The 15,470-nt window shown below is 46.2% G+C and overlaps 1 protein-coding gene across 4 annotated transcripts in view; it reads right to left on the bottom strand.

Annotated features, from left to right (window-relative positions):
• Positions 1-15,470, bottom strand: part of slc39a10 (solute carrier family 39 member 10) — a 153,724-nt gene that overhangs the window by 37,369 nt on the left and 100,885 nt on the right. For all 4 annotated transcript variants that reach the window (XM_072478630.1, XM_072478645.1, XM_072478631.1 and 1 more), the window contains one exon: positions 282-405. In XM_072478630.1, the coding sequence (XP_072334731.1) occupies positions 282-405 (124 nt within the window). The remainder of the gene's footprint in view (positions 1-281; positions 406-15,470) is intronic.

Here is a 15,470-nt window from a genome sequence, read left to right as displayed (position 1 = left end):
TCAACATCTTCATGTTCCAAATAGGTATCACACTTTCATACCTTATAGTGTTGGGTGGGATTACTGGGTTATGGGGATAGGGTGGAGGTGTTGACCTTGGGTAGGGTGCTCTTTCCAAGAGCTGGTGCAGACTCGATGGGCCGAATGGCCTCCTTCTGCACTGTAAATTCTATGAAATTTCACTAAGAAATGTATTTGTGAATTTGTTGAAGGCAAATTCAGGTTGTTATACATCTCAAAAACTTCCGCTATTCTTCTATTGAGCATATTACTACACTTACCAGACATGGCCTTAAGGTCAAGCCATTCACCTTCTGATCTACGGTTCAATTGGTGGTCTGACAATTTTCGCCCCACTGCTGCCTCTTCACTCAGAACTTTCTGCTTGAGCCACTTTTTTTTGCCCTGTTAATTGAATTTTAAACATATCATCCTGCAAATGGTTTTTCAAAATACTAGTCACATCTTCCATTCAAGTGCAGCAAAATAGAATTAATTATTTACCTCTGATGATTTTTGCACTACAAAGAATTGAACTAGCCAATAACAGAAATTAAAATAAGATGACTTGGCTGTACAACTTCTGATAGTGCATTAAATCAATTCAAAATTGATGTGACATTGCAGAAAACAGAAATGGAAGCTTTACAAGACAAATACAATTAGTTCCTTATACCTTCTAATATTTTCATTTACCAGTTAGGGGGTCCTCAAGCCCCCGACCTCATAAGGGCAGGGCCCGATCTGCAGCACAGGCAACCTGGCACACGGACACCTTGGCACTGCTAGCCTGGCACCCAGGCACTGCCAGAATGCCTGGATGACATTGTGAATGCCAGGGTATCACCCTGCCAGAGCCTGACCATCCGAGGCCTCCGATTGCCTGGGAGACCACCCCCACCTCTCCAAGTGCCATTACGCCTGGTCCACGTTTGTAGAAACCAGTGCTAAACGCTCCATAGCCGTTCGATCCCACGCCTTGGGTAACTCCAGCATAGGCATATTCAAATGAGACTAACTATTTACTCACTTGAATACGCAAATCTGGATCCCGACCATTGAGGGCAGGATCCAGATTATGACTCCTCCCGTTAAGAGAGTGTCTTAATTCTCGCATGGGTAACAACTTCATCGTGTCACCGAGTCGGGCGCGACGAGGCCAGTAGATCACACCCAAAGCAGATGAAATTTAATGCACAGAAACGTGCAAGATATATTTTGGAATAAAGAATGAAGCGAGGCAATATAACTTAGAGCACAATTCCAAAGGGGCTGCAGGAACAGAGAGATCTGGGTGTATAGCATAGATGCATGTCTAACTTTAAAAATTCTTCCAAAAACAGAGGTTGACTTATACGTTGAGTAGAAAGAGGGAACCTGCTTTAAGACACCATTTCTACATGCATCCGTTATTTCTTTGCTTATTGCCTGCCCTACCATCCTGTTACTATTTGGTGGCCTATAGACTACTCCTATCAGTGACCTTTTCGCTTTACTATTCCTGATTTCCACCCAAATTGATTCAACCTTGTCCTTCATAGCACCAATATCATCCCTTACTATTGCCCGGATGCCATCCTTAAATAACAAAGCTACACCACCGCCCTTACCGTCCATTCTATCCTTTCGTATAATCTGATACCCTTGGATATTTAACTCCCAGTCGTGACCATCTTTTAACCATGTTTCAGTAATGGCCACTAAATCATAGTCATTCACGATGATTTGCGCCATCAACTCATTTACCTTATTCCGTATACTACGAGCATTCAGTAAAGTACACTTATGCTGTTTTTTATGTCTTTGTTATGAATCCTAACACCTTGATCAGTAACTTTTCGCAATTTATTTTTCCTCTTACCCTATCTCCTAATTTTCCTTGTCTTTGAACCCATATCTCTACATAATAACCTGTCACGTAACCTGCTGCCTTGATCTCCATTAACCATTATACTGTCCATAGCTTTACACTTCCCTTCTCCCCAACTTGCTGGTTTAAAGTCCTTGTGACCAACCTATTTATCCTATTCGCTAGAACACTGATCCCAGAATGGTTCAGGTGAAGACCGTCCCAACGGTACAGGTCCCTCCTGCCCCAGTACTGATGCCAATGCCCCATGAAATGGAATCCCTCTTTCCTGCACCACTCCTTTAGCCACGTGTTAACTTCCCTAATTTTCTCAACCCTATGCCAATTGGCACGTGGCTCGGGTAGTAATCCAGAGATTATAACCCTGGAGGACCTGTCCTTTAATTTAGTCCCTAGTGTTTGATAATCCCCAAAGAGGTCCTCTTTCCTAGTCTTACCTATGTTGTTAGTCCCAACATGGACCACAACAACTGGATCCTCCCCCTCCCTCTCCAAAATCCTTTCAAGCCGATCAGAGATGTCCCTCACCCTGGCACCGGGCAGGCAACATACCATGCGGGTGGTGGGGATGGTGGGTCCTCCCCTTGGAAATTTGCTGTCTTGTTGGATGTATTCTGATATATTCCTTTAAACGTCTGACACTAAGGGCTGGACTCTCCCACATTTCTGTTTCACCCCGTTATGCCAGCTGGTTAATGGGGTTTCCCATTGTGGGGCAGCCCCACGCGTTCAGGAAACCCCCGGGCTGCCGGCAAAACGGAGCATCCTGCCGGCAGAGAATCCAGCCCTACGTCTTTATTGGGACGGGACAAGGAACGTTAAAATGACTAGCCTTTAGATTTTGTACCAGAATGTGTGGAGCATTCAAAATAAAATGGATGAATTAGTTGCGCAGATAGGTGTAAAGAGATATGATATCGTTGGGAATATTGAGCTGTGGCTCCAAGGATGGGAACTAAACATTGAGGGCTATTCAGTTTTTAGGAAGGACAGAGAGAAAGAAAAAAGTGGTGGAGTTGGATTGTTGATTAAATATATTGGTAGACTGTTGAGGAAAGATATTTGTGCAGATGATGAGTCCGTCTGAGTCGAGCTAAAAAAACATCAAGGGGCAAAAACATTCGTAAGGGTGGTATATAGACCTCCAAGCTGCAGTGGTAATATTGGGAAAAACATTAGACAGGAAATCAGAGATGCATGTGATAAAGGAACATTTGTGAATATGGGCAACTTTAATCTGCATACAGATTGGGTGACTCAAATTAGTCACAGTACAAGAGAGGAATTTCTGGAGTGTATATGGGATGGTTTCCTGGACCAGTATGTTGAGGAACCAACAAGGGAACAGGCCATCATGGACTGGGTGTTGTGCAATGAGAAAGGATTATTTGACAATCTAGATGTGCAAGAACCCTTGAGGGACCGTAATATGGTAGAATACTTTGTAAAGTTGATTCTGAGACCATAGTCCTGAACCTCAATAAAGGTCACTCTGATGGTTTGAGGCATGAGCTGGCTATGACAGACTGAGATATTAGATTCAAAGAAGAGGCATGTAAATTAGCTAGAAAAAGCAATAGACCTGAGGATTGGGAACAGTTTAAAATTCAGCAGAGGAAGACCAAGGGATTGATTAAGGAGGGTAAAATGCAATTTGAAAGGAAACTAGCATGGAACATAAGTTTCCATAGGTATGTAAAGAGAAAAAGATTGATAAAGTCGAATGTAGGCCCCTTACAGTCAGAAACGGGGTAATTTATAAATGGTACAAAGAAATGGTTGAACTATTTTCGTACTTTGCTTCTAGGCACGACTCTCCACCCTCGTTACGCTGTCGAACGAGCGACACGAGGCCGGTGAATAGCGGGAGAGGCAGAAAACGAGAAATACGCCAGGCGCCAAACAGTTTATATTACAACTGTCCCGCACCCGTAGGCGAATTCGGGATGGCGGGACTGTCATATGAGGAGTGACTAAATTGGTTAGGATTATATTCATTGGAGTTTAGAAGAGTGAGGGAGGATCTCATAGAAACTTAGAAAATTCTAACAGGATTAGACAGGATAGATTCAGAAAGAATGTTCCTGATGGTGGGGGAATACAGAACTTGGGGTCATAGTTTGAGAATAAGGGGTAAATCTTTTAGGACCGAGGTGAGGTGAAATTTCTTCACCCAGAGAATGGTGAATCTGTGGAATTTGCCACCATAGAAAGTAGTTGAGGCCAAAACGCTGCGTAATTTCGAGAAGGAATTAGACATAGCTCTTGGGACTAAAGGGATCAGGGGGGGGAAGGCGGAATCAGGGTATTGAACTTGATGATCAGCCATGATCATAATGAATGGTGGTGCAGGCCCGAAGGGCCGAATTGCATCCTGCTTCTATTTCCTATGTTTCTATGACCTATCCCTTAACCTGACTTGCCAGTTCATTTTAGTTAGCTTTGCTTTCATGCTCTCATAATTGCCCTTATTTAATGTTAAAAATACCAGTTTTGGAACCACTCTTTCTCTCCCTCAAACAGAATATAAAATTCAAACATTTTATGATTGCTACTACCTTGGGATATCTTCAGGAGGTTACACAATACCAGGTCGAATAGCATCCAGCTCCTTGGTTGGTTTCAGAACACGCTGTTCTAAGAAACCATCCCGAAAACGTTCTATGAACTAATCTATGCCACATTTGCCCATCTGATTTTTGTCAGTCTATATGTAGATTAATATTCCCTATGATTATTGCCATAACTTTCTTTTTTTTAATAAACATTTTACTGAGATATTTATGGTTTTACAACAACAACAGAATAAACAATGTACATGAAAATATAAACATAGTGCAAAAGCCATCTTCCTCCCTTTACTAACCCCCTACTCTAAACTAAACTAACCCCTCCCCCTTCTGATGACGGTTAATTTTCCCCAAAGAAGTCGACGAACGGCTGCCACCTCAGGTTAACCCCAACATTGACCCTCTCAAGGCGAACTTGATTTTCTCCAAACAGAGAAAGCTAGCCATGTCAGTTAGCCAGGTCTCCGTCATCTGGGGTTTTGGGTCTCCCCAAGCAAATAGTATCCCTCTCCGGGCTACCTCTCCAGGAAGCAAAGGCTAGAATGTCTGCCTCTTTTTCCTCCTGGATTCCTGGGTCTTCCGACACTCTGAAAATCGCCACCTCTGGACTTGGTGCCACCCTTGTTTTAAATACCTTGGACATGACACTCGCAAACCCCTGCCAGAATCCCCTAAGCTTCGGGCATGCCCAGAACATATGGACATGGTTCGCTGACCCTCCCGCACACCTTTCGCACCTATCTTTTACCACAAAGAACCTGCTCATCCGGGCCAGTCATGTGGGCCCGGTGAACGACCTTAAATTGTATCAGGCTGAGCCTGGCACATGTTGTGGACGCGTTGACTCTACTCAACGCGTCTGCCCAGAGACCATTCTCTATCTCTCCTCCTAACTCCTCTTCCCACTTGCGTTTCAACTCCTCGGTCTGCATCTCCTCTGACCCCTTGTAAATGTCAGAAACCCTCCCTTCCCCCACTCTACCTGTCCTGTATTCCCCCTTGGTGGTAGGAGCGGGAAGGTTGAGACCTGCCTGCATAGGAAATCCCGCACTTGCAGGTACCTAAACTAATTTCCCCCTCGCCATTCCAAATTTTTCCTCCAGCTCCCTCAGGCTAGAAAAGCCCCCCTCCATAAACATATCTCCCATCCTCTCAATCCCTGCTCTCTGCCATCTCCGGAACCCTCCATCCAGCCTTCCTGGGGCAAACCGGTGATTATTACAGATTGGAGACCACACCAATGCTCCCTCCGCTCCCACATGCTTCCCCCATTGCCCCAGACCCTCAGGGCCGCCACCACCACGGGCTGGTGGGGTACCACGCCGGTGGGAACAGCAGAGGCGATGTTACCAACGCCCCCAAACTGGTGCCCTTGCATGAAGTCGCCTCAACATACTGACCCTCCCCCACCACCCACTTCCTGATCATGACTATATTCGCCGCCCAATAATAATTACTAAAGTTCAGCAGCGCCAGCCCGCCCTCGCACCGGCTCCGCTCAAGCATACCCTTTTTTACTCGCGGGTCTTACCCACCCATACAAAGCCAGTGATCACCTTATTGGCCCGTTTAAAGAACGACCGTGGAATAAAGATGGGGAGACACTGAAACACAAATAGGAATCTCGGGAGGACTGTAATTTTCACTGGCTGCACCCTCCCAGCTAGTGACAACGGAAGCGCATCCCACCTTCGAAAATTGTCCTTCATTTGGTCTGCTAATCGGGCCAAAAATAACTTGTGTAGCTGTTCCCATTTCCGCGCCAGCTGGATGCCTAGGTATCGAAAGCTTCCCCCTACCACTCTGAATGGCAGCTCCCCCAAACGCTTCTCCTGCCCCCTTGCCTGGACCGCAAACATCTCACTTTTCCCATTTAGTTTATACCCCGAAAACCGGCCAAATTACCCCAGAATCCACATAATTTCTTCCATCCCCTCTAGAGGGTCCGGAACATACAGCAGGTTGTGTGCGTAAAGCGAGACTCTGTGTTCCACTCCCCCCCGGACCAGCCCTTTGAGGCTCTCAGCGCAATTGGCAGCGGCTCTATGGCTAACGCGAACAGCAGAGGGGAGAGGGGTCATCCCTGTCTCGTCCCCCGATGCAGCCTGAAATAGTCCGATGTTGACCTGTTCGGCCGTACGCTCGCAACAGGATCCTGATACACAGCCTGACCCATTCAATAAAGCCCCACCCAAATCCAAACCGCCACAGTACCTCCCACAGATATTCCCATTCCACCCGATCAAAAGACTTCTCTGTGTCCATTGCGACCACTACCTCCACATCCCTACCTTCTGGGGGCATCATAATCACATTTAACAACCTTCTTACGTTGGTCGCTAACTGCCTACCCTTAACAAATCCCATCTGGTCCTCCCCAATCACGTCCGGAACACAGTCTTCAATCCTAGAGGACAAGATTTTGGCCAGCAGTTTGACGTCCACATTTAGTAGGGATTTCGGCCTGTAGGACCCACATAACTCCGGGTCCTTGTCCCGCTTCAGGATCAATGAGATAGTGGCCAGTGACATCGTCGGGGGATGCACCCCACGTTCCCTTGCCTCATTGAATGTCCTCATCAACAGCGACCCCAATATCCCAAAGAATGTTTTATAGAACGTTTGCACATCTCTTCATCAGCTAAAAGTCCCACTTCCAGCCTCCAGTGCGGGTGCTGGCTACTCTCCTTGCTCACCTGTAGGTCAACCCAGTGCGGGGCATGATCTGAGATTGTGATCGCCGAATACCCCTTGTCCACTACCCCCGTCAGTAGAGCCCTGTTCAAAATAAAAAAATCTATCCGAGAGTACACTTTGTGCACATGTGAGTAGAAGAATTCCTTCACTCTCGGCTGCCCAAATCTCCACTGGGTACCCGTCCGGCTCCGGGGCTTTACCCGACTGCATGGCCTTCAGTCCCTCTGCTATTTCCTCCAACCCAATCGGGGCCCCCAGCCCTTCGACCAACCCCCGTCCATCTTCAGGAAATTCAGCCCTCCTAAAAAGTGCCTCATCCCCTCCAGCTCAGCCGGGGGTTCCGACTCATACAACCTACTGTAAAACTCCTTGAACGCCTTATTAACCCCTGCTGAATCTCCGACCAGGTTCCCGTCCCTGTCCTTTACTTTCCCTATCTCCCTGGCTGCCTCCCTCTTTCTAAGCTTCTGCGCAAGCATTCTACTGGCCTTCTCCTCATCTTCATAGATCGCCCCTTTCATCTTCCTCAGCTGCTCCACCACCCTCCCTGTAGTTAACAAGCCGAACTCCGCCTGTAGCCTCCGTCGCTCTCTTAGAAGCCCTGCCTCTGGGGTCTCCGCATGCCTCCTGTCGACCTGCAATATCTCCTTTATCAGTCGGTCCGTCTCTGCTCTGTCTGTCTTCTCCCTGTGGGCCCGTATCGAGATCAGCTCCCCTCTAACCACCGCCTTCAATGCCTCCCAGACCACCACCGCCGAAACTTCACCCGTGTCGTTGACTTCCAGGTAGTTCTGAATACATTTCCTCAGCCGCCCGCACACCTCTTCATCAGTTAAAAGTCCCACGTCCAGCCTCCAGTGCGGGCGCTGGCTACTCTCCTTGCTAACCTGTAGGTCAACCCAGTGCGGGGCATGATCTGAGATTGTGATCGCCGAATATCCTTTGTCCGCTACTCCCGTCAGTAAAGCCCTGTTCAAAACAAAAAATCTCTCCGGGAGTACACTTTATGCACATGTGAGTAGGAGAATTCCTTCACTCTCGGCTGCCCTAATCTCCATGGGTCCACCCCCACCATTTGCTCCATGAACCCCTTTAGCTCCTTCACCATTTCTGGCACCCTGCCCGTCCTTGAGCTCGACCGGTCTAACCCAGGGTCGATAACTGTGTTAAAGTCCCCTCCCATGACCAGCTTATGCGAATCCAGGTCCGGGATCTTCCCCAACATCCTCTTTATAAACTCCACATCATCCCAATTTGGCATGTACACATTCACTAGTACCACCGGCAACCCCTCCAGCTTCCCACTGACCATAATGTAACAACCTCACACATCCGCAACTATTCTTCCCAGCTCAAATAGCACTCGCTTATTAATCAGGATCGCGACCCCTTGAGTCCAGCCCAGAGTGAAAAACCTGTCCGACCCATTCCTTCCTTAATCTAATCTGATCAGTTACTCTAAGATGCGTCTCCTGTACCACGTCCGCCTTCAGTCCCCTCAAATGCGTGAACACGCGTGCCCTCTTAACCTGCCCATTTAGCCCTCTCACATTCCATGCGTTCAGGCTAGTTGGGGGGCTCATCGCCTTCACCGATCAGCCATCACCTTTCTTGGGCCAATCTCCAGCCTGAGCCCCACGCATCTGCCGGCCCGCCCTCAGGCAGCCTCCGCCCGCGACCTCCTTTCTGTCCCACAGCAAAGTCCCTCCTCCGTCAGCAGAACAGTCCCCCCCTCCCCCGTAGTAACAGCACTATGTAAACCAACCCCTTCAACAAGCATAACATCTGCTCACCCACCACTGCGCTGCCTTGAGTTAGCCCGTCAAGCTAGCTTGGTGACCCCCGCTCATGGTGCCAGACATTCACCCACCTATTGTTCCCTCCCCCCACTCGGACACACATATTCAAAAGGAAAACAATCCCAACACAATTGCCCGAAATAAAACACGAAAAACAAAGAAAAGATCAAACGGAAGATCCAACATTAACAAACACACCTCCATCTCCCATTAGTGCAAATGTAAACTTTAACTCACTCAGCTCTGCAACAGGCTCCAAATCAATACAGAAGGCATTACAGATAACGTCCAAAAAACAAGAAACTTTTTTTTAAACTTGAGCGCTGCAGCAAAGTTCAAAGACCTCAGTCCGCCACCAGTCTTTCCTTCTAGCGAAGTATATCGCTTCCTCGGGCGACTCAAAATAAAAATGTTGCTCCTCATACGTGACCCAAAGAAGGGCCAGGTACAGCAGTCCAAACTTAATCTTTTTCTTAAAAAGGGTCGACTTTATCTGATTGAAACCCGCTCTTCTTCTGGCCACCTCTGCACTCAGGTCCTGATAGATCCGCAGGATACTGTTCTCCCATTTACAACTCCGTGTCTGCCTGGCCCACCGTAAAATACGCTCCTTGTCCAAGTACGTGTGGAATCTCACCACCATTGCCCTGGGAAGATCCCCCACTCGCGGCTTCCTCGCGAGCGCTCTGTGAGCCCTGGCCATCTCCAAGGGTTGGGAGAAAGTCCTATCCCTCAGTAACTTCCCGAACATGCCCGCTATGTATGCCCCAGCGTCCGCTCCTTCGTTACCCCTCCGAGAGACCAATGATTCTAAAGTTCTGCCGGCGGGACCTATTCTCTAGGTCCTCCACCTTCTCCAGGAGCCTTTTCTGCTGGTCTCTCAACATCCCCTTCAGCTCCACCGCAGTTTGATGTCCCTCCTGCTCAGCCAGTGCCTTTTCTACTTTCTTGGGCATCCAGTCTAAGTTCCAGCCGCGGAATCGATTCTTTAATCGGGTCCAAGCATTCCTGTTTCTGCTTGGTGAAGCCCTCCTGAATAAACTGCATTAGATGCTCCATCGACCGCTGGGTCGACAAGCCAGGACTCCGGTCGTCCGCCATGCTTTCTCCCGCTGCAGCTTCAGCCCAAGCCTTCTCTGTTTGTCTATGTCTTCCTTTGCGAGCACCTCTAGTCCACCTCTCCATGCACTGATGTAGGAATCCACTCCACAATTGCCTCCACCATCAATTTACACAATCAAGTCCGACACAAAATCGGGAGAAAAGGTCCAAAGGTACGACCCGAGCAGGAGCCATCAAATGTGTGACTTACTCCTTCATAGCCGCCACCGGAAGTGATTGCCATATCTTTCTGACAAGCTCCCATTTTCTCTTCTTTTAAAGTCTGTCCTAATGTGGGTATTTTCACACTAACTTCATTGCAGTGTTAATGGAAGCCTACTTGTGACAATAGTAAAGATTTATTATTTAGGTACAATTAGGCACCACTCCCAGTGACTTCTTGCCTTTATCGTTTTTCATCTAAACAAGTGACAGGGCAAAGAGTAAAGGAATAGTCTGGAACCCAACTTCAGGAACTGCAGCTAATGACAAAACTACAAGGAGTATGCTGGTTAAAACAAAAGCAAAAAATAATAAATAAGCTAACAAAACATCAGTGCTGAGGGACAGGTCATAGGGAGTAGCCCAATTAAGTGTAAGGAATAAACTAGATGAGCTGCAGGATGGGAAAATCATGCTCGAGGAAGTGAACTTCTGCGAATGTTTGTTGAGGGATGCATCAAATGATAAAATATCCTATGAAGTACAGGAAAAGTGGCCAGGTTCCCATAAGTCGTAACCAATTTGAGAGAAATGGGGAGTAAATTCAATGAAAATAAATAACAAATATTTATGCTACAGTTAACTGATAGCATTAACCGTTGAGGTATATATTTTTTCTTCAGTTATTTCATTATTCAGTCTAAGCTGCTGAGTATCTCCCTCATTTTCTTTTTTTACTTCAGATTTCCAGCATCTGCAGTATTTTGCTTTGCATCAATTTCTAATATTCCATGTTAATTAAATTCTTGGTTTCAGTTTAAAGAATTGCACTGAATTTTCATTGAGTGAATTCTGAACTTTTTTCTAGTTGACCTGAAGGCTCTCTGATGGGAGACTCCATTTGTAGCACTTCAGGCATGAGCAGGCAAAATGGGATGGATTTAGTGGAGGAGACAGGAAGGTTAAGTCAGGAAGGTTTCCAACTCTGCAGTGCCATGTCCTTTAAAAGGCCCCTGTTGTTTCCATTTTCTCGCTGAGGAAGGCCTCAGGAACACAACTTCAGGAACTGCAGCTAATGGCAAAACTACAAGAAGTATGCTGGTTAAACCAAAAGCAAAAAATAATAAATAAGCTAACAAAACATCAGTGCTGAGGGACAGGTCATAGGGAGTAGCCCAATTAAGTGTTCTATATACAAATACACGGAGTGTAAGGAATAAATTAGATGAGCTGCAGGCGTAAATGTGAGTTGAGAATTATGACGTAGTTGCTATTAAAGAGACATGGCTGCAGGAGGTTGGCACTGGAACTAAATATACCTGGTTATTAAATTTACAGGAAGGATGGAAGATGGCAAAGGAGGAGTAGTCTTATTAATTAGAAATACTATCACTTCAATGGTGAGGGAGGATATAATGAAGGGAAAGCATCCAGTGGAGACCATTTGGGTGTAACTGAGGAACTAAAAAGGAACTAAAGCTGTAATGGGTGGTGTATCGATAGGGCAGCACGGTGGCATAGTGGTTAGCACAGTTGCTTCACAGCTACAGGGTCCCAGGTTCGATTGCCGGCTGGGTCACTGTCTGTGCGGAGTCTGTACGTTCGCCCCGTGTCTGCGTGGGTTTCCTCCGGGTGCTCCGGTTTCCTCCCACAGTCCAAAGATGTGTGGGTTAGGTGGATTGGCCAAGCTAAATTGCCCTTAGTGTCCAAAAAAATGTTAAGTGGGGGTTACTGGGTTACAGGGATAGGGTAGATACGTGGGCTTCAGTAGGGTGCTCTTTGTAAGGGCCAGTGGAGATTCGATGGGCCAAATGGCCTCCTTCTGCACTGTAAGTTCTATGATTTTAGGTAATCTCTCTTTATTGTGCAAGCACCATCATTAAGCGCGACTCCTCTACATTTTCCCAACTTCCTGTCCTTCCTAAATGTCATGCACCCTTCAATATTCAGAACCCAATCCTTGTCATCCTGTAGCCATGTCGGTGTAATGATAATCAGATTTCCATTTGTGCTGTCACTTCATCTGTTTAGTTTCAAACTGTGTATTCAGATACAGACCTTTAGTTTTCTCCTTTTATTATTCTTATCACGTTTAGCTTTATCTGCTGATTTACACTTAGATTTGTACTCTCTGTCCCTTTCTGTCACACTCGATTTATCATTTTCCATATCAGTATCTTTCTCGCCTTGTCTCCACTCTTGATTTATCACATCTTCCCAAATTAGATCCCTTGCCGCTACTATTTAGATTAAAACTCTCTCTACTTTCCTTATTAGACAGCCTGCTGGAACACCAGCCTCAGCACATTTCAGGTGTAGACTGTCCAAACAGTACTCAACCCACTTTCCCCAAAATTGGTGTCAGTGCCCCACGAATTGGTACAAATTCTACATTGAGCCACCCATTCATTTCTCTAATCTTATTTTCCCAATGCCAATTTGCACATGGCTCAGGTAACAATCTAGAGATTATTACCTTTGGGGTTCTGCTTCTCAATTTGGTGCCTTGCTCCCTAAAATGACAAGCAAAACCTCCTTTGTTGGTACCCATATAACCACAAAAATTGAATCTTCCCCCTTCCACTGTAAGCTTCTCTCCAGCTCTGAGCAAATGTCCCGAACACTGTTAACGGACAGGCAACACAGCTTACTGGCTTCTTACCCACAGCTGCAAAGGACAGTGTCAATTCCCCTCACTATACTATCCCCTACTATCAATACATTCCATTTTGCACCCCTAGATTGAATGGCTCCCCATACAATGGTGCCATGGTCAGTCAGCTCATCCACCCTGCATCCCCCCACTCTCATCCAAACAAGCTGAAAGAATCTCAAGCCTGTTGGACAATTGCAGAGACTGACACTCCATCCCTCCAGGCCCAGTTACCTGCCTCATTCGCAGTCTCTGTCCCTGACCACCTTCCAAACCAGAAGACCTTATCCTAAGGGGTGTAATCACTTCCGGGTACAAGATATCCAGGTAACTTTCTCCCTTCCTGATGTGTTGCAGTGTCTGTAGCTCGGCCTCCTTAGGAATAGAATAGCTCTTTAACCGCTCACCAGATAATCACCAACAGCTAGCCCCTTCCCCTGTAGTAGAGCAGAACAATTCCTGCAGGTTAAAACATTAGAAAAAGCTAACTCCTTCAACTCACTAAACTCTCTGCATTCTGTTGAGGTTGCACTTTAGTGCTAGATCACACTGAAAGATTTATATTTATATGGTCTGAAAATAAAGGCACTAACGGAGTCCAGGTACAGAAAAAACAGTTCACATTAGTTTGCTTAATTAACTATATACTGTACAGTGGATAGCTTACATCTCCCTGCATGGGTTCTAGGATGAGATTTAGAATTTAAACAGCACTTGCAGTCAAATGTTAAATACAAACAATATTAGATATTTAGATAAGAGATTTAGATTTTCCTCAATCCTTCCAGCACTTGATTGAGGTCAAACTGAGTCAGAACAAACACAAGTACTTGATTAGTATTCAATTACCGTTTAAACCTTTTGCTAAATATTGTATGTTTATGGTTTGTAAACTTAGTGCAGTTCAAATAAAATGGTCAGGACCACTGCACAGGAATCTCTGTCATCAACTCTGTCATCATCTCTGTTCTCTGTTGCAATTGGAAACTCTCGAGCAAAGAAAAAAGGGCAGCTTTGACTGGCACTGGCACAGAATAACTGTTTGAGAAGCCGTACTGTACCCCTGCAGGAAGGTGCATTGTTTTGCATCGTCTGCCAGGAGAATACGCATCACTCTCGGTAAGCTTCTCGTAATTGTTTCTGGATCAATAAATTCTCAAAAGTGGACTCTGTGGACAGTCTCCCCTTTGTGGTGCTCTGATAGTGTATGTTTCAAAATTCCCCTTAATTCCTCTTACTCTTCAGTTGCCACAGCCAACAATTAGATTGCATGAATTATTCCCATGCCTCTGTGCTCACTTGCCCTCCAGAAGGCAAAGAATAAACTCTGGCAAGAATTTTCAGATAACTCATCTGTTACATTCATAGATTATCATAGAATTTACAGTGCAGAAGGAGGCCATTCAGCCGATCGAGTCTGCACCGGCTCTTGGAAAGAGCACCCTACCCAAGGTCAACACCTCCACCCTATCCCCATAACCCAGTAACCCCACCCAACACTAAGGGCAATTTTGCATGGCCAATCCACCTAACCTGCACATCTTTGGACTGTGGGAGGAAACCGGAGCACCCGGAGGAAACCCATGCACACACGGGGAGGATGTGCAGACTCCGCACAGACAGTGACCCAAGCCGGAATCGAACCTGGGACCCTGGAGCCGTGAAGCAATTGTGCTATCCACAATGCTACCGTGCTGCCATACTGAAGTTACAGAGTCTCCACATCACTCAACTAAAACTTGCAAAAGTACTAAAAGATTAGTCTGCAGGAGCTTGGTCCTTTAAGCCAGGCTCTCAACTGCCATTTTCAAATTTCCAATTTGAATTGTAGGATCCCATTTTGCACACGTTGATGTCCCCACCGTGCGTGACAGACTAAGATTAAAAACCCTTAGATAATGACACTAACCGTACAGATGACAAAAAGTCTTTCCTACTATTTTCAGGGTGCTATTTATGGCCCATTTCTATCAGGCCAGAAGGCCTCAGTTAACCCACGTTATTGGTATTAAACTATTCCTCAAAATAAGTATGTTTTTACACAATCATCTATTCTTTGATATTCCACAACAATTGTGGTAGTCACCACTGATGTATATATTAGGTGCTTTGTGGTAAGGCCCTGTACTACAGGTACGGGGGTAGTTCCCTGCCTGCTGGCTCCACCCAGGAGGTGGAGTATAAATGTGTGCTCCTCGTACAGCAGCCATTTCGCCAGCTGCTGTAGGAGGCCACACATATTAGTGTAATAAATCCTCGATTGCATCCAACTCTCATCTTTGTGTAATTGATCGTGCATCAACAATCAAACACCATCCATAATGGTTATAATTTTTCTTTGTGTGGTCTTTTTCTCTGTCCCACCAATGTACTCTAAATTACATTGAATAAAATGTGGATAAAATACTGGACCTACATTTTACCATTCCCACCCCCCCCCAGAGCACTCTGGTTAATATAAAAATGACAATGAAATTAGTCAGTTGCCCAACATAATCAGCGGGATTCTCCGACCCCCTGCCGGGTCGGAGAATCCCCGGGGGGACGGCGCGAATCCCGCCCCGACGCCGGCTACCGTATTCTCCGGCACCATTTTTCGGGCGGGGGAGGGGTTCACA

This window comes from Scyliorhinus torazame, chromosome 2, assembly GCF_047496885.1.
Source record: "Scyliorhinus torazame isolate Kashiwa2021f chromosome 2, sScyTor2.1, whole genome shotgun sequence".
Taxonomy (NCBI): Eukaryota; Metazoa; Chordata; class Chondrichthyes; order Carcharhiniformes; family Scyliorhinidae; genus Scyliorhinus; species Scyliorhinus torazame.
Note: the sequence above shows the minus strand (reverse complement) of the source record. Positions and strands in the feature narration are given on the sequence as shown.